Source organism: Dromiciops gliroides, chromosome 1, assembly GCF_019393635.1.
Source record: "Dromiciops gliroides isolate mDroGli1 chromosome 1, mDroGli1.pri, whole genome shotgun sequence".
NCBI lineage: Eukaryota > Metazoa > Chordata > Mammalia > Microbiotheria > Microbiotheriidae > Dromiciops > Dromiciops gliroides.
Genome location: NC_057861.1, coordinates 109,045,897 through 109,066,825, shown reverse-complemented (window position 1 = coordinate 109,066,825; position 20,929 = coordinate 109,045,897). Strand labels below are relative to the sequence as shown.

Here is a 20,929-nt window from a genome sequence, read left to right as displayed (position 1 = left end):
AAATCTGAAGCTTTGATACCCAATCCCAGGCCAGCGTGCCGATTTTATTGTAGGCCTTAAAGCATAGTCAGATTTCACTCTGATGCAAAAGGCTTTCAACATACAGAGAAAATAAATCCACAGTAACAAGGCCCAGGCTGCCTTCTGAAGGTGGTGTAACACTGTAAATTAAAATAGTTATTCCTTGTTATAGAACTGTAAGTGCAGGGGGGAGCCAGCTATGCTCTTAAGAATCACACCCACCTATCACTAATCTGCCCCCAGAAAGTGGCAAATGTTAGAGCTACAGTGAAGGGGCAAGATTATTCTGGGAATGTGAATAAAAGATTTTTTTTTTTGGACAATCCTTTCATTTGTTATTATGGAGAAGTAAAAGAGACTGACAAGCAACCTGAACCAACTTCATCTAATTTTTTTGATCTTTTAATAAGTCAAATAGCAGATTATTCATTAAGGGACCTTTCCTTATTTCATGGAACAGCATACATGCCATTAATCACCACCAATTCTTTCCTATGGCACCATTCTATACCTTTATGCTGAGATTCCCCAGTGCCTACAATCCAGTGATTCAAATCCTTATCCAAGTTTTAAAAAGTTACAGCGGACTCAGCCAGATGGAGGGTGTTGTCTGGTTGGATGTGATACTGTCAATAATTCCCTTAAACCATCTCTACCATTTGGAACCCCTGCAGCTGGCTTAGGAAATAACCAAATTTGGCCTGGGATCCTATAAGCAAATGATTGTTTTTTTAGGTTAGACACATCCTTAGTTTATTTAGGTTAGACACATCCTAAGTTTGTCCTGCTGACAAAAGCATCTTCCCTTCTAGAACTCCCTTCATGAATGCTGTGGGGAAATTTGGCACCAACCCACAAAGAACAGTTTCACCTTCCCAACAAATGACTGCCAGAAGTCGTATTCTTACAGCCAAAACCCTAATTCTAGATTGCTGAATGTATCTTCCTTGGGGGAAGTGGAAAGACCGCTGGATTTGGAGACAAAGGCCTTGGGTTCTGATCCTGGCTTCCTCTCTTTAGTGTTCAGGTTCCTCATCCTAAAGTATAGGATAATCCCTTCCAGCTCTAAATAAATCAACAAGTGATTACAAATATCTGTTGGACACTTTGCCAAACCATGGGAATACAAAGTCAAGTTTATAATTCTATCAGTAAATATAACTTGTAAGCATATACTTTTTGTTGTTATATTTCCAGCCCCTAGGAGGCATTTAAGAAATTCATGCTGAGTAATGGATAGAAGAGAATGAAAATTGTGTCTAAAGTAAACACAAGGTAATCTGGAGGGGGGGGGGTATAGGACCTGGAGGAGGAGGGAGAATCAGAGCTGAGTCTTCTGAGCTGAGGGAAGATGGAGGCTCTAAGAGGTGACAGTGAGGACGGTCTGTATTCTAGGAAAGTGGAGCAGACAGTTTGGGAGGTGGTGGAGGAGAATTTACATACAGGCAAAGGGTTGGGGAGGAGGAGGAGGAACACTTAAAGTGCCCAGTTTGGGCAGGAGATTACAGATTGGATTAAGGGGAATAAAGTCTAACAAGGTAGGTTGGAACCAGATTTGTGAAGAGCTTTCAGATAACAAAGGTGTTTGATTTTTATTCTAAAGGCAACAGGTGAGCCGGAAGAGGAGTTCTTTGTTGGGGGAGTGGGGGGGGGGTAGGACAGGGGTCAGATCTGGGCCCTAGGAATGACTCTTTGGCAAGTATTTGGAAAGGAGGTAGCAGGCAAGTTGCAATTTCCCAGGGGTGGCATGACCACTCTCGATTTTGCAAGACCTGAATCTCATTATTGGCTAATGCTGGATCTGCACTTTAGATGGAAGACAGGTTAATTAATTCCCTCTATTGCTGCAATAATAGATGGCATTATAGGGAACATCTCTTCACATCTCTCATCGGCTATTTGGCCATTCTGCATTTATTTCACTCCAACTCCTCCTTACCCCTCCTCGAGTCAAAATTATTTACATATGGGATTTTCCCCAAACTAGTATGTAAATTGAGAACTGGGTCGCTGCCATCTTCCTGTCTAGCTCTTAGCTCATTGTCTTGCACATAATTAGAATTAAATTATCATTCACTAAATAATCTGAATTAAAAGGTATCTGATGCTTCATACAGGTTATTCACCTGCAGTAGGAGAGGTTCATGATAGCTGAGGAATATGGTCAAAGTGACGGTCAAGTGACCAGTACAGCTGTCCCTAAACAACAGTACTCTTCCTTCAAAGGAAAAAAAGACTTACAAAAGAGATAACATAAGAAATTTTTTAAAATTAAGAGTCAGTCAAAAATATTCAGTAAGTGCCTGCTACATGCTAGGCACTGTGCTAGGAGCTAGGGATACATAGATGGGCAAAAGACAGTTCCTACTTTCAAGGAACTCACAATCTAATGCGAGAGACAGCATGCAACTAATCATATATGGACAAGATACATAGTTAAATTGTACATAATCAACAGAGGGAAAGCACCAGAATTAAGAGGACCTGGGAAAGGCTTCTAGTTAGGAGATAGAATTTTAGCTGAGACTTGAAAGAAGTCAGGATGTGGAAATAAGGAGGGAAGAGCACTCAAGGGGGATACCGGGGACAGCCAGTGTCTTGTTTGAGAAGAAGCAGAGAAACCAGGGTCACTGGATGAAGAGCATGTGGTAGAATGTTTAGATGCAAGATCTGGGGCTGGGAGAGGGAAGAGGGGTATGTTATGAGGGGCTAAGGTTACAAAGAAGTCTGAGACTACAGTATAAAGACATTCAAGTGTCCAAACACATTCAGGTAAGATTTTTTCCCCCTTAGGAAGAAGATTCCCAATGCTCCTTAATAATATTTTCCTCTTATCCCAACCTTTAGAAAAAGCCTCATAGCCCAATTCCCTCCCCTTAAGATAAAGGTTATTAGTTTTATTGTGTCCTGGACCCCTTTGGCAATCTGGTAAATCCTACCGACCCTTTGTCAGAATATTTTTAAATGTATAAAATAAACTACATTGATTATGAAAGAAACTAATTATGCTGAAATATAGTTCTCAATTTTTTTTTAAACAAACAAGTACACGGACCTTAAGAACTGCTCCCCTAGAGCCTAGGATAAATCTGCTAGATATATCTTGATTTAGATTTAAGTACAGAGTGAAATGTTTCTGTTGCCTTCACTGAAGTCCAATATAAAGGTGCACAAAACTTGGCATTGTGGGGGAGGTTATGAGTATACTGCCAAATTATGCTAAAATGACCAGTTCATTTGTGTGTGTGTGTGTGTGTGTGTGTGTGTGTATGTGAAGGTGGGGTTATATTTCAAATGAGAAATTCCTGTTAGAACTATAAACAGAATATATTATATAGGCATTTTCCAAGACTTCAACAGATCTATGATTTTGCTGACGTGCATCATCACTCTTCAATGCAGAAGACACTCTCTCTCAGTGACCTCATCAGCTCCTATGGGTGTAATTATCAGATTGACTCCCAGACTTCTATCTTCAGCTCCAGTCATTTTCCTGAACGTCAGTCCCACATCACCAGGCACCTACTGGGTATTTCAAATTGGAGGTCTCAGAGATACCTCCAACTCCTTATGTCCAAAACAGAACAAATTATCTTGCCCCACAAAGCCACCCCTCTATCAAATGTTACTGTTTCTGGCAAGAACACCACCATTCTTCCAGTTTCTCTGGCTCATCATCAACAAATCTTCACTCTCCCTCTTCCCACATGTCATCACTACGTCTACCCAGATTATCCCAGCAGCCTCCTAATTGGTCTCCCCAACTCAAGCCTCTCCACTCTCTAATTCATCCTCCACACAGCTGCCAAAGTGATTTTTTTCCCCCTTAAGCTCAGGTCTGACCACATCATTTCCCTATGAAAACAAACTCCGAAGTCTCACTATTGCTTCTGCGATAAAATAGAAATTCCTGTGTAGCCTTTAAAACTTTTCCACTAACTAGCCTATTATGCATCCTCACTATACAGTAAGCAATCCCCTGTTTCTAGTACTCTATGGTCCAGCCACACTAACTTCTCTTTTCCTCACAGAGGGCACCCTTTCACCCACTTTTATGCTTTTGCTCTGACTATCCATCCCCTTTACCTGGAATACTCTTCATCCTTATTTCTATCTCCTAGAACCCTTTACTTTCAAAAGGCAGCTCTTTCTGATTTCAGCCCCTCCGCCCTACCCAAAAGGCCAGCATGCTCCCCTCCAACTACAATGTATTAAATGATATTTCTCCTTTCCCTAAATTCTATTACACTAATTCCAAGCACTATATTCTGGTCTTTCAAATTCCTTTTATAATAATGGATATCTTTATGTGTTAATGTTTTAAGAAGCCTTATGTTAAAAAAAAAAGAATGCTTGAAAAGATTTTTAAAAAATCTTTTGAAGTTCTGGCAAGTTAAGAATTTGGATGACTGATTTTTCCACGTTAGTAACCGACCCTGGGCACCCAGCATGGGGGACTGGACAACCAGAAGGAGCCCACAGAGAAGAGCACACCAGGATCAGCCCCAAAGGTACAGCCCAGTGAAGACTTACCCACAGTTTCAGCTGGCAGGGAGGGACACACGATGAGAAAATGCAGGATACACAATTGATACAAAAAGGAAAATAAAAAAGTCAAACTGGTATTCCAGCATTATTCCTACCTTTCATGTGTTAATAACTCAGGGCATGGCATTTCTGTTGGCCTGATACAGAGACTTAATCACAAGCCAAGGCAAAGTGATTTAAGGCTCAATTTCTTGCTGGTGATTCATATTTTTAAGTAAACTTTTTTGGGGGGTCCTTTTTATAAAGTGACAATTTATTCTTTATGTATATAATATTTCCCTACCTCTGAACAAAATAAGTTTTGTGTTTTTTTAGGACTAGACAAAGGCTTCAGTTTCTCCATCTTAAGATAAGAGGCTGCACTGGATGCTTTTTTTTTTGGTCTCCCATATAATAACTAGATGACCAAAGTCCTTTCTGTCTCTAACATTTTACAATTCACTAAAACATATAAACAGAAATCTTAAATAATGCCTCAATAAGATGTCAAACATGGAGGTAGGGTAGTGAGCAGGGGAATGAAAGGAAAGAATAGACAGAAAGGGTCAAAATAGAAGTAAAGGTTTAAATACACTGCCTAATTTTAGTATGGCTTCAGAGAATCACTTCCTTCCATAAACTCAGTTCAAGGACCTTCTACAAAAAGCCTTTTCTGATCCCCCTCAATGTCAGTGATTTTCCTCCCAAGCTACCTTAGATTTACCTAACTCCTATGCATTTACTTATTTATTTTTGTCCATGTATGTGCAGGGTGTTCATAAAGTCTTACTGCAAGTTAGAAGCCATTAAAATAGCTTAAAATGGGGGGCAGCTAGGTGGCAGTGGGTAAAGCACCGGCCCTGGAGTTCAAATCTGGCCTCAGACACTTGACACTTACTAGCTGTGTAACCCTGGGCAAGTCACTTAACCCTCACTGCCCCACAAAAACAAAACAAAAAAATAGCTTAAAATGTACTAAGACTTTGGGAACATATATACATATATATATAAATTGTCTCCTTAATACAATGTTAACTAAAAGTAGGGATTGTTTCTTTCTTTCTTTCTTTCTTTCTTTCTTTCTTTCTTTCTTTCTTTCTTTCTTTCTTTCTTTTTTGTCCATTCTATGCCCAGTACCTAGCCCAATGTCTTGGTACAGGTCTATTGTTTGAGAGAGTACTAAATAGTAATTTCAGTGATAGTGTACAAGGGCATTAATTCCTTGATTAAGCTCACAGCATTCCTTTTATTTTCACTAGTGAAAAGTTATTTGAATCAATCCTTTAAGTGGTAGAGTTGAGGACAAGAATATTAAAATGGTTCCCTTTCCTGCCGTAGAGTTTTTCCACTAGGTTTCTATGAGCTCATTCTTGAAACATCATGACTACTCTTAAAATTCAAATTGTGGCAGAGTGCTCAAGGAGGTGAAAAGTAAAAGGGCTAACAGCTTCTTATTGCCCCACTACTCTAGTTAGAAGGTGACTGTTAACTTCTGGATTCAAAAAATCAGCCAGCCAAACTTCTGTAATTTTGTTTCTGGAAGAAATGTGGTATAGTGGCTAGAATGCTGAACCAGGGAAAAACCGGGTTCAAATCCTGCTTCAGACACCAGTTCTATGACAGTGAAGCTCTCTGAACCTCAGTTTCCTCATTTGTAAAATGGGGATAATAATCCTTCCAGGGTAGGGGGCGGCTAGGTGGCGCAGTGGATGAAGCACTGGCCCTGGATTCAGGAGTACCTGAGTTCAAATCCGGCCTCAGACACTCGATACTTACTAGCTGTGTGACCCTGGGCAAGTCACTTAACCCCCATTGCCACGCAAAATAAATAAATAAATAAATAATCCTTCCAGGGTTGCTGTGAGAATCAACTGAGGTAAGATAGTTTTCAAGTCTTAAAAAAGGCATTATATAAATGTGAACTTTAACTAATACTAACTATCTCCTAGGGTGGTTGTGACAATAAAATGAGATGATTTTAATATTTATAAATGCTATTAGGTGCTATTATAATAAATAACATTAATAATAACTAACAATTAACAAACATTAATTAAGCAATTGACAATATTGATAGTTAAAATGAGATAATTCTAATACTTATAAATGCTAGGTGCTATTATAATAAATAACATTAATAATGACTAACAATTAACAAATAAACACTAGTTAAGCAATTGACAATATTAATAGTTAATACTAAGGTAAACAATAACAACAACAATACACTTTAAGGTTCCTTCCAATACTCCAAGGTTTGTTGTTGTTAAGTTGTTTCAGTCATTTCCAACTCTCTGTGATCCCATTTGGGGTTTTCTTCACAAATTTGCACATATTATCAAATCCAACTACAAGATGAAGAAGAGATGCTATTCGAAGCCATTCTATGCTGTCAACATATTATGTGAGTCTCTTAAGCCACACATTGGTATTTCTGGAGAGCAGGTATATAAGCATGGTCAATTGTTTCTTATCACTAACTCTTTTTTGGGGGGGAGGGGAAATGAGGGTTACATGACTTGCCCAGGGTTACACAGCTAGTAAGTGTCAAATGTCTGGGCCACATTTGAACTCGGGTCCTCCTGAATCCAGGGCCAGTGCTTTATATACTGCACCAGCTAGCTGCCCCCTCATCACTCTTTAGGAAACATTATTGGCCACAAAGGCATACAGTTCTATGTCCTCCTCTAGGTCCCAGGAGCACTCTTAAGACAACATTTATCACAGAAGAGTCAGACAGACAATACTCAAGGGAAAGTTACATGTAGAAGAATGTAGAACTGTTGAATTACACATAGAAGAATTTCATTGAACTGTGTGATCTGGGACTCAGTCCCAAGAGCTGCTCTTGGCTTTATGTTAAAATCAGTGGTTATTTCTACACTGTGGTAGACCCACAGAGTCTCACCAATGGGAGTACTCCCTCTAATGGAATCATCTGCGCATGCTTCATTCCCTGCTATATTCCTGACTTTCTCTGGACTTCACAACTGTGCCACCAGACCCAGCATTCTATCTACTGTACCTGTCCTATTTATATGTTTTTACATATAAACAGAATCACAAACAAAACTCAAAAACTGCTTTACAAAAAGAATTCATGTTCAAAATGATGAGCCTTGAGGTATGTATTCAAAGAGATTCTAAATCAAAGGAATATTGAATGATGCTTTCCCTAGTGCACAAAACCAGGCAAAAGACAATCTAATTTGGAAACATTTTTAACCAGGGCTGACCTGGTGCTTTCTACATTAATCCTCACTCTATCAGGAAATGTGGCTAACCAGAACACTCATTCTCTTCCCCAGAGTTAAATGATGTTCTCTCTGGACCTGTCCCAATACACAAGACTATCACTGCAGTTCCCCACCCATCCTATATGAAGATGGCCTAGTAATTTGGGCTGGCTGTCACACAGAAGTCCACCTCCAGGCAAACTGAGTGTTTCTGGTCTTGGAAAAGGGACACCAAGGGGAGAAGCCCTTCAGATGAAAATGAAGGAAAAAATACTCCAGACTGGATACAGAATTCAGATGCAAGGATGAATTAACATCAGGGTCAGAGATGGAATTGGGGAGAAGCAACTTTTCTTGCCTCATTTTTCCCAAATTCCCAAAGCTTTCTGAATCCATAAGAATTGCTGAATCCATGAGTCGGTGAATAAACATTCATTAAGTGCCCACTGTATGTGACAGGCACTACACTAAACACTGGAGATGCAAAGAAAGGCAAAAGACAATCTCTGCTGTCAAAGGAGGAAGGCAACATGAAAACAATAATGGAGAAACAAGATGAATACAGGATAAACTGGAGGTAATCAGCAGAGGGAAGGAGCAAGCATTAAGCACCATCAGTAAAGACTTCTCACAGAAGTAGAGATTGTACCTGAGACTTACAGGAAGCCAAGAGGCAGAGATGGGATGCAGAGTACCTCCTAGCCTTAGCATCTATTAATCCCTCTTAGCTCAAAACCTACAAGCTCTTACAAGTGCCCTGGCAGACACAGAGAACTCTTATCAGTCCCCCTTTCCATGAGGGTTTCATGTTTTCAGGGCAGGTATGTGGGAATGGTCCAGAACTCATAATACAGAAACTCCATTCACCAATATAATTCAGCAACCCATCCATACCTATAACTGCTCTTATGGAGTAGCCTGGGGACAACGAACAGTTAAGTGACTTGCCCAGGATCACACAGTTAGCATGTGTCTCAGGTCCAGCCTGATCCCAAGCATTCTTGATTCCAAGGTCAATCCTCATTTTGTCTGGTATGCCACACTGTCTTACTTCCACTACTTTAAAGTGCTTATATTATACACAAAGATATTTAAATATTTTTTCAAGAGTCAATATTATTGATCGCTGACATTCTATAAAGTATTACTAGCTATACGAGATACAGTTATCAACCTCTAGCTCCTAGTATTCCTGTTGAAACACACTGATTTAGCAAACACATATAAGTAGCCTAGTCTGTGCAGGGAACTATCCTAGGTGCTGAGGATAAAGAAAAAAACAGGATGGTCCACTGGACTTGATGGACTTCCATTCTACTATGCAGATCTATTTAAGAAGAGCCAGTTAATCAATGGCCAGGAGAAACTGCAGGTATGTGAATATTTGAATATCTTTGTATAGGAAATATGAATGGGTGGAACTCAGGTCATTTTTTACTTTAAAAACAAATTAGAGCAGCTAGGTGGCACAATGGATAGAGCACCAGCCCTGGATTCAGGAGGACCTGAGTTCAAATCCGGCCTCAGACACTTAACACTTACTAGCCCTGTGACCCTGGGCGAGTCACTTAACCCCAACTGCCTCACCAAAAACAAAACAAAACAAAACCAACAAAAAACCCCCCAAATTACATTTTTTTTAAACACGAATCAAAGAACTTTACTAATTTTAGACATACAAAATCATCAAAACCTTCTTTCAAGAACCTAGTTTGTTTCACATCATACCTCCCACAAATTCCTTTTAATTTCTTAAGGGACTTTATTGTATTTAAAAAAAAAAGCAGCAGTAAGAAAAGAACAGTCCTCTTTTTTAGGATTATTTTCCCCTGCAATGTTGTTTTTTCTTCATAGAAAAAGACAAGGAATGTTTCTTACACTTTTCTTCTAAACTTGAAAGCATCCAGCACATATAGGCATAGAACAACTACTCAATGAATATTTGGAGAATGATTTGCCCCACTGCTCTAAGTATAAATCTGTGATCTCTAAATCAGTGTCAAATGGGAGAAGCTGGTCAGTTTCATACATGGATGAAGGAGTTTCTGAAATATTTCACAATCTCTGAAAAGTGGATTCAGACAGATTTTTTTTTCATGTCCATTTCCTCTATCTCTCTTCTCAGCCCCTAAAGCACTAGGGGTGGGGTGGGGGGATTAGGAGTGGGGGATTAGAGGGGAGAAGGGTATGGAATAAATTGAGGCAGACACATTAACCAATGCCTGTTACTTGTGGGTTGGGGGTGGGGTGGGGTGGGGAGAAAGAATGACTATGTCCTACTTGGAACAATCTTCATAAACAGGAAAGGAAAAATTCCCAAATCAAAACAAAGAGACTAGTAGCACTTTATTTCTAGAAGGAAATTAGTATGAGAGTAGAGTTGAAGACAGATTAGAGGTAAACATTGAATCTCAAAAGAATCTCCTTCTATCTTTGACTTCCTTTCTACTCAGCTCAAATTCTATTTAATGCAAAAGACCTTTCTAGGTTCCTCCAGCTAAGCTAGTACCTCTCCACTGAGGTTACCTCCCATTCTCCCATTTACAGGGCATGTACCTTGTATGCACATAGTTATCTGCATATCCTCTTCCCCATTAGAATGTGAGCTCCTTGAAGGCAGGTATTATGTTTTTGCTTTTCTTTGTATCCTCAAGACTTTTAAACACAGTGCCTGACACATAGTAGGCACTTAATAAATGTTTACCGACTATGTTACCAAATGACTGACCCGGCAAGGCAAGTACCCTGAATTTTGTTTTTCTTTTTGTTCTTATTCCATAAAGAATCTAGAATGACTTAAATTGTAGAAATTTTAACTAGTCTGTCAGCCAACTAGCATTTATCAAATACCTACCACGTGCTAGATATTGTGCTAAACACTAGTGATACAAAGAAAAGCAAAAAAATAAAAGTACCTACTCTCAGATAAATTGTGGGTAATTTCAGAGGGAAGGCACTAAGATTAAGGTTACCACTGTCCAAGTGACCTTGGGAAAATCACTCTTCTCTGGGCCTCAGTTCCTTTATCTGGAAATTGAGGAGGTGAGATTAGATGACCCCTAAGATCTATTCTACATTTAAATCTATTACTTCAAGTGGGGAGTTATGTACCTACCATTTGAGAGACCAAACTTTGTAATTTTTTAAAATCAAAAGTAGGAAAGACAGTTAAATTTAGAGCCTGAAGTCCTGGGTTTGAACCCCAGTTTTTTTTATTTATTGCCTGTGTGACCCTGAGGAAGTCTCTGAGTGGCAGAGGAGTATGCTGGATCTGGAATGAGAGAATATGAGTTCCAATTGTTCTTCTCTCATTCACCTTAATGATTTTACTCTTGGGACCTCAGTTTCCCCAGACATAAAATGGAGAAGGGGAGTTAGCCCCTGAGTTTTCTTCCAGTTCTCTATCTAATGATTCTATAATTTGAGCTTCTCTGGACCTTAGTTTCTTCACCTATAAAATGAGGGGCCTGGATGAGATGATCCCTGGAATTCCTTCCAACTCTAAATACATAAGTTTGCTCTCTCCCAAACAAGATTCCAATCAGTGCCTCAACTAGACATTCTCTGGTCACTTTCTTTCCTATTCTTAGATCTGGCTGAAAAGAAAACATTAATCGTCCTTAGAAAGGTTCACCTCAAAAGTCTGAGTCTAACCCTGAGTAAGAAATAAGTGGTATGTGGACACTGTAAAGAAACCAATCCTCAGAAGCTACACATTTAAAAAAAATTTTAAAAGAGCTCATTAATTTAAAGTCACTCTGCATAAAGTACTAGCAAAGATCCCAGGAATCTACCCATCGGGCAACTTCTACCACAAATTACTGAAGGTTCTTTTATCCAGTAAAGAGTAGGAAGAACATCGGACTTGGAAATCAGATGCAGGTTTAAGCCCTAAGCCTGCCACAGAATGACTGTGTGACCTTGGGTAAGTCACTCACATCTCTATATTTCAGTTGTCTCTTCTATAAAAGAAGGAGATTCAACTAATGTAGGACTTCTTAGCCATGTTTGTGGCATGGACTCAATTTGGCAGGCTGGGGAAGCCTAGGGACCAGACCCCTTCTCAGAATGTTTTTAAGTGTATTCAATAAAATGCATAGGATTGCAAAGGGAGCCATTTCAGTACAGTTACTAAAATATTTAAAAAAAAAAAGTTAACAGATTCTCCATTAAGAACCCTTGGATTAGATCATCTCTAGGGTTCCTTTGCAGCTCTAACATGATGGGATTCTGAGAATCAGGAAAACATTTCTGAATTACTGAAACATTTAGGTCTTTTCCCCATTCACACCAAGCTCCTACTTTCAAAAATGCCTTTTCCAAGGCAACTCCTTGTTAGCTGGTTCAACGTTTTATTCAAAACAGACCTGGGACAAACAAAGCTTTGTTACATGATACACAGAGCCTATCATCTGTCACGGACCTGGGTGGGAAATGGATGCAGAACAGTGCCCGAAAAGTGATGGAGAAGTAAGGCGAGCTGTGGCTACGCCTGTTTTGTAATGTGCTTTCATGTTACCAAGTGCCATGTGTATAATTGCAAGCCGGCCCAGAAACAACACCCGGCTCCCATTGCAGTCATTTTATGAATCTTACAAGATTTAATAAAGGGTTAGGAGATTATAGGCTGTGAGAGATGGAGGAGAAAATAGAATGATTTCTGCTATAATTACTACTGAACATTTGCATAAAGGCTTTTATGCATTATCCCAAGGCTTCTAGGAAATTTATAGGTTTCATTACCCTGCACAATAGGCAGAGATACTGTCAGCTTTTGAAGACAAAAAGAAGAAAAATCATATATCGTTTTTTAATCACGCCTTATATTAATAGAAATTCTGCACCTAGAGGTCTTTTGCCCAGTTGCCAGATTCTGTTTAACTGTATGTGGACATGGAGGAAGTGGGACGTTATACGGAACACACCTCCGAAAATTAAATATTTTTAACATTTCAGATATAAAATTACCATCCCTTTCTTAATGTGAAAATATTAATGATGGAATTGTAAGAATTACCTTTTTTGGCTTTCTTCTGAAGTTTCAGTGTATCTGATGACTTCTTTTTTATCTCTTGACGGGCTTTCTTGTACTCTAAAAAAAAAAAGTAGAGCTATTTTAATAAAGATATCTTAATAAATGTTAAAGGGAACGAATATTTACTCTGTAGTGAAAAGTTCGATAATACAACATGACCAAAGAACAGCTTTAGGCATAGAATACTATAAATATATCTACCCATCCATCCATCTATCTATCTCTATAGGTAGATATCTAGATAGATCGATCGATCGATCTTTCTCAGGTTAAGATTCTGAAACAGAGGAGCTATTAAATCCAAGACAGAATAAATTGGATATAATCGATAGTGGGACAGCACAGAAGGAAATAGAAACCAAGGGAAACATTTAAACAGTGTTATGAGGGAGTCACAGGGGGTAGGGAGGCAAAGGAATAGGTTTTTGTTTTTTTGGTGAGGCAGTTGGGGTTAAGTGACTTGCCCAGGGTCACACAACTAGTAAGTGTTAAGTATCTGAGGCCGAATTTGAACTCAGGTCCTCCTGAATCCAGAGCCGGTGCTCTATCCACTGCGCCACCTAGCTGCCCTGGAAAGGAATAGGTTTTTGCAGGTCAGAGAGGGGAAAGATGTTCTCCAGCCTTTACATAGGGTTGGGGACCTGGGGTCCAAGGCTCACACAGTGAGTTTGCAGTAGTACAGCTCTTTGCAGCTCTGCTTTGGAAGTTTGGGCATGTCCTGCTGTGTGAAGCTGAAGGCCTGAGACGGGGCTGGGTACGTGCAATACTGCAATATGATGGCACCACAGTCACCGTCATTATTTCGCCTGGCCACATTCATCCTGAAACCTTCCACCCCTGGTGGAAATCTAGTAGCTCCTTTTTCAGCACCCCAGCCTGTAGGTAATGAGCAATATGCTTGGGACATCTTCAGTTAAGGGCATGCTGTGAGTCAAAATAAGTTACGTTGCTGGGGTCTAGAAGGGAGTGAGCAAAAAGATGGCGGGCTCTTGTGTGACAGCCTTCTCTAGGACAATAGCTAGCAGAGATCATGGGATCATGAGGGTTTTTTTAAAGATGAAGTAGATATGAGCAACAGGGGAAAAACCAGAAAGGAAGTTTCTCAAGGGTAGGGATAATTTTGTTCTCTGTACTGATATCTTGCATGCCTAGCAAAGTGTCTGGCAACATTAGGTAGAAGTTTAACAAATATTCGTTGATTGATATCAGGATTCAAAGGTAATAAACCAGCTGATGGGGAATAAGTACCAATGAATAAGCTGGATGACCCCCTGAGAAGTCGCTTAACTTTTTTGGGCCTCAATTTCCTTATGTGTAAAACAAGAAAGTGGGACTTGATGATCATTCAGGACTAAGTCATTTGGTCATTGGAGATAATTATCTTTACCAAACAGAGACAACAGTAAATGAGGAAGAGAATTCCAAGACGAAGAGTGGCTTATATCACAGTACTTTAATGATTTATGATTTAATCAGTATGGGTAGTCCCCACCTTCCATCAAGACTTAACAAAATCCCTCCATGTCTTAATATAGATGGTCTTCTGAGAATTGCTATGCCTGGATAATTAATCACTTGTGCCCAATCTGCCGAAGAACTTCTCTGAATTTAGCAAGGGTCATCCCTCACAGATAGATAAGTAGTCCTTCACTCCACCCATTTTCTTCCAGCTTGGTAGGACCTGACAAAGCTTGGGCTTTCCTGGTGAAACCAAGGGTCAAGCCAAGTTCATTAAATTAATTTACATAATAATTCCTCTTAAAGTCTCCAATGCCTCACTGAGGTATGGTGGTGACTCTGGGTTCTCAAAAAGGTATGCCAAGAGAGAGAAAACTCTCCAGTTCCTACCAACAGGAAATCTTGGGATAGTGGATAGAGGGCTGGACTAGGAGTCAGGGAGACCTGAGTTCGAATCTTCCTTCTGACCAACCCTGTGCAAATCACTTAACTGGCCTGAGCCTTAGTTTCCTCTTCCGTAAGATGGGGACAATAATGCGCAAAATTCCTACCTTATGGGATTGAGAGGAAAACAATTAGATAATGTTACAAAGTTTTTGGAAACTTTAAGTCAGTGCTATTGATACTTGTTCATAATAGTGTGTTTGTTGTGCTTGTTGCTCTTATTGTTATGACCAAGCCAGCAAGGCTTCCCATACACCTGACCCCTTAGGATGGCCCCAGCTAACCATGTAAAGGCTCTGCCAAGGTGGCTGTGGAGCGATGCAGCTTTTGATCACAAGTCTCAAATACCATCTAAGTTGTAGAGGGGTTGCATTCTGTCTTGGTAGGAGCTTGTGCCCATTCAGGCCGATGTCTCCATTTTCCCCTATCCCCCATACCTTAAAATTAGACTCTACCCCTAGAATCAACCTGGGCTTTGCTGCTTTAAGACCCACAGCACTCCCGGAAGTGCATCAGCAAGGCACCCTGAGGGAGACAGGAGGCAGTAGATGCCAAGCTAACAAACTCGCCACCGACACCTCTCCTGAGATCCTGACTCAAGAGCCTCAGGAACAGCAACGCTTCCAACCCAGTGCCCTTAGCTATAACCCACAAGGACAGAAGCCACAGGCCTCTTTCCTGGGCCCTTTTCTCTTCTCCCTCTATATTACTTTACTTGGGGATCTCATCACCCATGGAATTAATTACTGCTCCTATGCTGATGATTCTCAAATCTCCTTATTCGGCTCTAACCTCTCTCCTGACCTCAAGATGTCTGTAAGACATCTTGAACTGAATGTCCACTAGACATTTTAAACTCAATATCTCCAAAACAGAACCCATTATCTTTCCCCCTAAGCCCTTCCCATCTCCTACCTTTCCTTTTACTGTATCATCTCTCCAATACGACCACTTCTCTCCTCTGACACTGCCACCACTCAAGTGTAGGTCCTTATGCCTGGATTATTGCGATAGCAGCTGGTGGGTCGGCCTGCCTTAAATCTCTCCCCATTCCAATCCATTCTCTATTCAACCACCAAAGTGATTTTTCTTTTTTTTTTTCTTTTTTTTTATTTTAGCAGGGCAATGGGGGTTAAGTGACTTGCCCAGGGTCACACAGCTAGTAAGTGTCTGGGCCAGATTTGAACTCAGGTACTCCTGAATCCAGGGCCAGTGCTTTATCCACTGTGCCACCTAGCTGCCCCCAAAGTGATTTTTTCTAAAGCACAGATTTGATCATGTCACCTCCCTTAATAAACTCCAGTGGCTCCCTATTATACCTCCAGAAGCAAATATAAAATGCTCGGTTTGGCATTCAAAGCCCTTTCTAACCTAGGCCCCTCCTACCTTTCCTGTCTTCCTACACCTTACTCCCCACCACGTACTCTTCAAACCATTGATAGTTGACCTAGCTCTTCCACAAACAAGACACTCCATCTCTTGGCTCTGGGCATTTTCTCTGGCTGTCCCCCATGCCTGGAACACTCTCCCTCCTCTACTGTGGCTTCTGTTGTCCCAGCTAAAAGCCCGCCTAATACAGGGGGCCTTCCCCAACCCCTCTTAATTCTAGTGTCTTCCCTCTGTTAATGATTTCCCATTCATCCTGCATATAGCTTCTTTGTATATATTTGTTTGCTTGCTATCTCCCCTGTTAGACTATAAGCTCCTTGAGGGCAGGGACTGTCTTTTGCCTTGTATGCCCAGCACTTAGCACAGTGCCTGGCACAATGGTACTATGTAGTATAGGTCATGGGCTGGCATCAACTTCGGAAATTCAACCTGCTCAAAGACTCGAGGTGAACGGGACCTTCGAGGTCACATGGTCTAAATTTCTCATTGTACAAATGAGGGAACTGAGACCCAGAGAAGTTAACCAAATTTACTCAAGGGCACATTGATTTTAAATACCAGAGGTGGAATTCAAACTCAGAACCCGGGACTGTCTTTTGTCCTTTTTTGCACCCCCAGCATCTAGTATAGCACCTGGCACACAGCAGGTGCTTAATAAATGTCTACAGATTGACCAACCTGATTTTTAAAACAGCATCCCTTCCTACCTTGATGAAATCATTGATTCCTAAAGTAAGAAAGCATTGTACTGCGAAAATCAAAGAGGTTAAAATTTCAGAAAGTGCTGAAATGTCTGTTGTGATTTGAGTCTAATTGAGCTCATTTTTACCAAAGCTACTAGAGGATTAAGATATTTGCTTTTTAACTTTTTTTCACAAGAAAAAAATGGAAATACTATCTAGTTGGCTGTTTTCAGATATTATCAGCTTGCTGCTAGATCAGTTACTCACTTTATTCTAGAGTCACCAGCATAAGACCAGGAACCTGGTAGATTCCTGCAGGTGTTTTGATGAATACAGAAGAGACACTAGATGCCAGCCACCCAGACATATCCCAAAGAACCACAAAATAATCCCCAAGAAATACCTTTTGCGTGGTCTTTATCCAGCTGGTTGGCCACTTTCTTCCATTCTTCCATCTGTTCTTGAAGTGGGTTTATCAGGCAATCAATTAAAGCACTTTTATCATAAAAAGATTAAAAAAAAATTCCTGTTAGCAAATAACTCCAACTCACCCACCCAATCTCAACCATTTTTCAGATTTGCAGCTGCTAAGAACGTCGTGAGATCCCAACTACCTTCAAGTTCTAAACATTCCACTTTCCACAGGAAGCCGTTATTGATCCCCTTTAATTCAATCAATCAATTGATCAAGAAATACGTATTAAGCACCTACTCTGTGTCAGGCACTGTGCCAAGTGAAGCAGATACAAAAAGAGGCCAAAGACATCCTTGCTCTCAAGAAGCTCACCATCTAATACTAGCGCCTTCCCTGTTAATTCTCTCCAATTTATCCTGTACACAGTTTGCTTGGACAAAGCTGTTTGCATGCTGTCTCCCCACCACTTAAAACATAACCTCCTCGAAAGCAATGTCTGAGTTTTTGCCTTTATTCGTAACCCCAGGATTCAGAACAATGTCTTGTACACCAGAGGTACTAAATAAATGCTTATTGACTGACTACCTGTAATGGTAACAGATGATGAATATACAAAATAGCTAACATTTATATAACACTTTAAGGTCTACAAAGTATTTTAAATATACTGATCCTCATGGATCACCCCATGAAATAGGTGCTATCATTATTTTCATTTTACAGATGAGGAAACTGAGGCTAAAAGCAGTTAAGTGATTTGTCCTAAGGTCACAAAGACAGCAAATATCTGAGGCAGGATTCAACTCCCAGTTCTTCCTGACTCCAAATCCTGTACTCTATTCCCAGCTGCCTAACAAGATTCACTGAAAACCACAGAAAATAAATTAGTCAGACTTCAAATTAGGCTTTATTCACTGACTGATTTTATAAATGGCCAAGAAGCTATTTATAGAGAACAGTTTGAATTTCAGCTCCTTATTTTTCTCTGCTCATGGTTTAGTTTTGGTTCCAATAAGCATAGATGTCTGTAGAAGATTGAAAAAAAAAGTTGAATTCGAAATTGGGGTGATACCCATCAACTAGGGAATGGCTGAACAAATTGTGGGATGAGATTAGGATGGAACCCTATTGTGCTGTAAGGATTGATGAGCAGGAAGCTATCAGAAAAGCTTAGAGAGACATACATGAGCTGATGCAAAGTGAAATGTATTGTATACAAAATAACAGCAATATTGTAGGATGATCTCCTGTGATAACTTAAGTGATTTTCAGCAATGCAATGATCCAAGACAACTCTGAAGAATTTATAAAAAATGCAAACCATTTATAGATAAAGAACTGATGGTATCTGAATACAGAATGAAGTATAATTTTTTTGTTAGTTCCTTCTTCTAAAGTCTTTTTGTCTGCTTTCTTTCATAATCCGAGTAATGTGGAAATGTTTTGCATGACTGCACATATATAATTTATACTGAATTGCTTGAGTTCTTAAGGGTGGTGGGGAGGGAGGGAGGAAGAGAATTTGGAACACAAAGTTTTAAAATTCGATGTTAAAATTTTTTACATGTAACTTGAGGAAAAAAATTCTAAATAAACAAAATAATTTTTTTTAAAAAAAAAGAAGCTTAAGGGAGGGAGAGAATTTAAGGGCCCAGATTACTGACAAACCAGATAATCAACATCCGAATGACTTCTGAACACCAGCATTTTATTTTCTGAACAGTTTATACCACACACCAATCTTTCGCTAAACTCACACTTCTCAAATTTTCCATTTCTGTTGAATAAATTATCACCTAGATTGGCAACCTCGGCATCATCAAATATCCTCAACTCTTCCCTCTCCTTTGTCCTCCACACTATCCAAACAAGTGCCAAGTCTTGGTCAATTCTACTTCTGCAACCTCCTTTTCTCCACTCTCATGGTGACCATCCTACTGCAACCTTCATTAATTCTTGCCCGGACTATTCTAGGAGACTCTTAATTGTTCTCTCTGACTTAAGTGGTTCCCCTCTCCAATCTATTCCTCACATAGCCAACGGACTCATATTCTTTTTTTTTTTTTAGTGAGGCAATTGGGGTTAAGTGACTTGCCCAGGGTCACACAGCTAGTAAGTGTTAAGTGTCTGAGGCCGGATTTGAACTCAGGTTCTCCTGACTCCAGGGCTGGTGCTCTATCTACTTGTGCCACCTAGATGCCCCAGTAGACTCATATTCCTAAAGTACACATATGACTATGTTATGCCCAGAGTTTAGTACATAGTTAGTTGTTGCTTAATGTTTATTGATCAACTGACCGCCCCTGCTCAAAAAGCTTCAGTGGCTTTCTATTCCTTCTAGGATGAAACACAAACTCCTCTGCTGGCATTTAAAGTCCTTCACAATATGGCCCCAAGCTATCTTTCTTTGCTGAAGATTTCACCTTGACACCTCCCCACCTGCCCCATATATTCTCTATTCTAGTCTAACTAATTTACTTCCTATATTCCTTATGCACAGTGGTAAGCTGATAAATGTTTAATAACCAGTTTTCCAAAAGACACACTTTCGAGTTTAATCTATCGTTATTAATGTTTTCTTAAGTCAACAATCCAAAAAAAAAAAATCAATCAATCAAGCCTTGATCCAAACTGTTTGCTATGTATGAAGTGTAAACACTCACAATGAAAATTCATCAATGGGCTCTTGTCAGGCAGCAGCACAGCCCTGGCTGTGTACACTAATGAACCAGCCACCTCCATACCACTGTACAAGTTGTCCCCCATGTATGCAATGAGCTCCCTCCTCACTTCTACTTCTTGGAATTTCTAGCTCTCTTCAAGGCCTATCTCTAGCACCATCTCCTGAAGGAGGTTTTTCCTTATCCCCTAGATTGATAGTGCACCTATACCTCCCCACTGTCATAAACTGCCTTGTATTTACTTTATTTTTGTGTTGATTTATTTGTGTAAGTTTCTTCAAAAAGAAAATCACACACCTATTTTGTCAAGAAAACATAAATTCCTTGAGGGCAGGGGATGTTTTTTTCAGTTTTGTCTCTATATCTCCAAGTCCTGGCACATAGTAGGTACTTAAGTTCTTGCCGAATGAAATCAATTACACCAACAGACTATGTCATTTATCAATCATGTTTTTAGAGGTGTCATTGTCCAATGAACAAAAATCATTCTAAATTCTTTTCTTGGCTCCACACGTGACATCATACAAGCCACATAATTCAAGTTTCTCCATCCTCCAAACAGAGGTACTATTTAGCCCTTTCCTGTCTGGTGGAAATGTAGAATGCATCACAAAGTACCCTCCTTCAATGGCTTCAGCATCCTGGGTAATGCCAAAGTACTAGCAAACTTTTTTTTTTGATCCCCTCTTTCCTCCAACTATCTTTGAGTTATCAATTGAATATTTTTAGTAGCTTCCTATAAGTTTTCATAAAATCTCTAAGAGGTTGGGGAGGTCTTATGAGACTTTTAAGTTTAATTTTTACACTAACTGAATTAAATGGATCAAATTTTCATCCATATATTTAAGGACCTTAAACATGGATCTGTTTATTTTCTAAACTATTCATGAAGAAGAATGTAAAAAAATAACAGAATCTTAAGAGTTGTAGGGTACTTGATGAACCATGTAAATCAACCTCTACTTGAAACTTGCATCTTCTTGGAAAATGTCCTCGACAAGGAGTCAATCAGTAACACTTCTCTTGAGGAGCATCAATAA

The 20,929-nt window shown here is 39.8% G+C and overlaps 1 protein-coding gene across 15 annotated transcripts in view; it reads right to left on the bottom strand.

The window, feature by feature from the left end:
• The window catches only part of MTSS1 (MTSS I-BAR domain containing 1), a 236,854-nt gene that overhangs the window by 30,308 nt on the left and 185,617 nt on the right, over window positions 1–20,929 (bottom strand). For 8 of the 15 annotated variants that reach the window (XM_043976372.1, XM_043976366.1, XM_043976365.1 and 5 more), the window contains 3 exons: window positions 17,197–17,288; window positions 12,802–12,876; window positions 4,555–4,566 (listed from right to left, as the gene is read on the bottom strand). In XM_043976372.1, the coding sequence (XP_043832307.1) occupies window positions 4,555–4,566; window positions 12,802–12,876; window positions 17,197–17,288 (179 nt within the window). The remainder of the gene's footprint in view (window positions 1–4,554; window positions 4,567–12,801; window positions 12,877–17,196; window positions 17,289–20,929) is intronic. The other 7 variants (XM_043976371.1, XM_043976381.1, XM_043976367.1 and 4 more) reach the window with 1 other exon arrangement.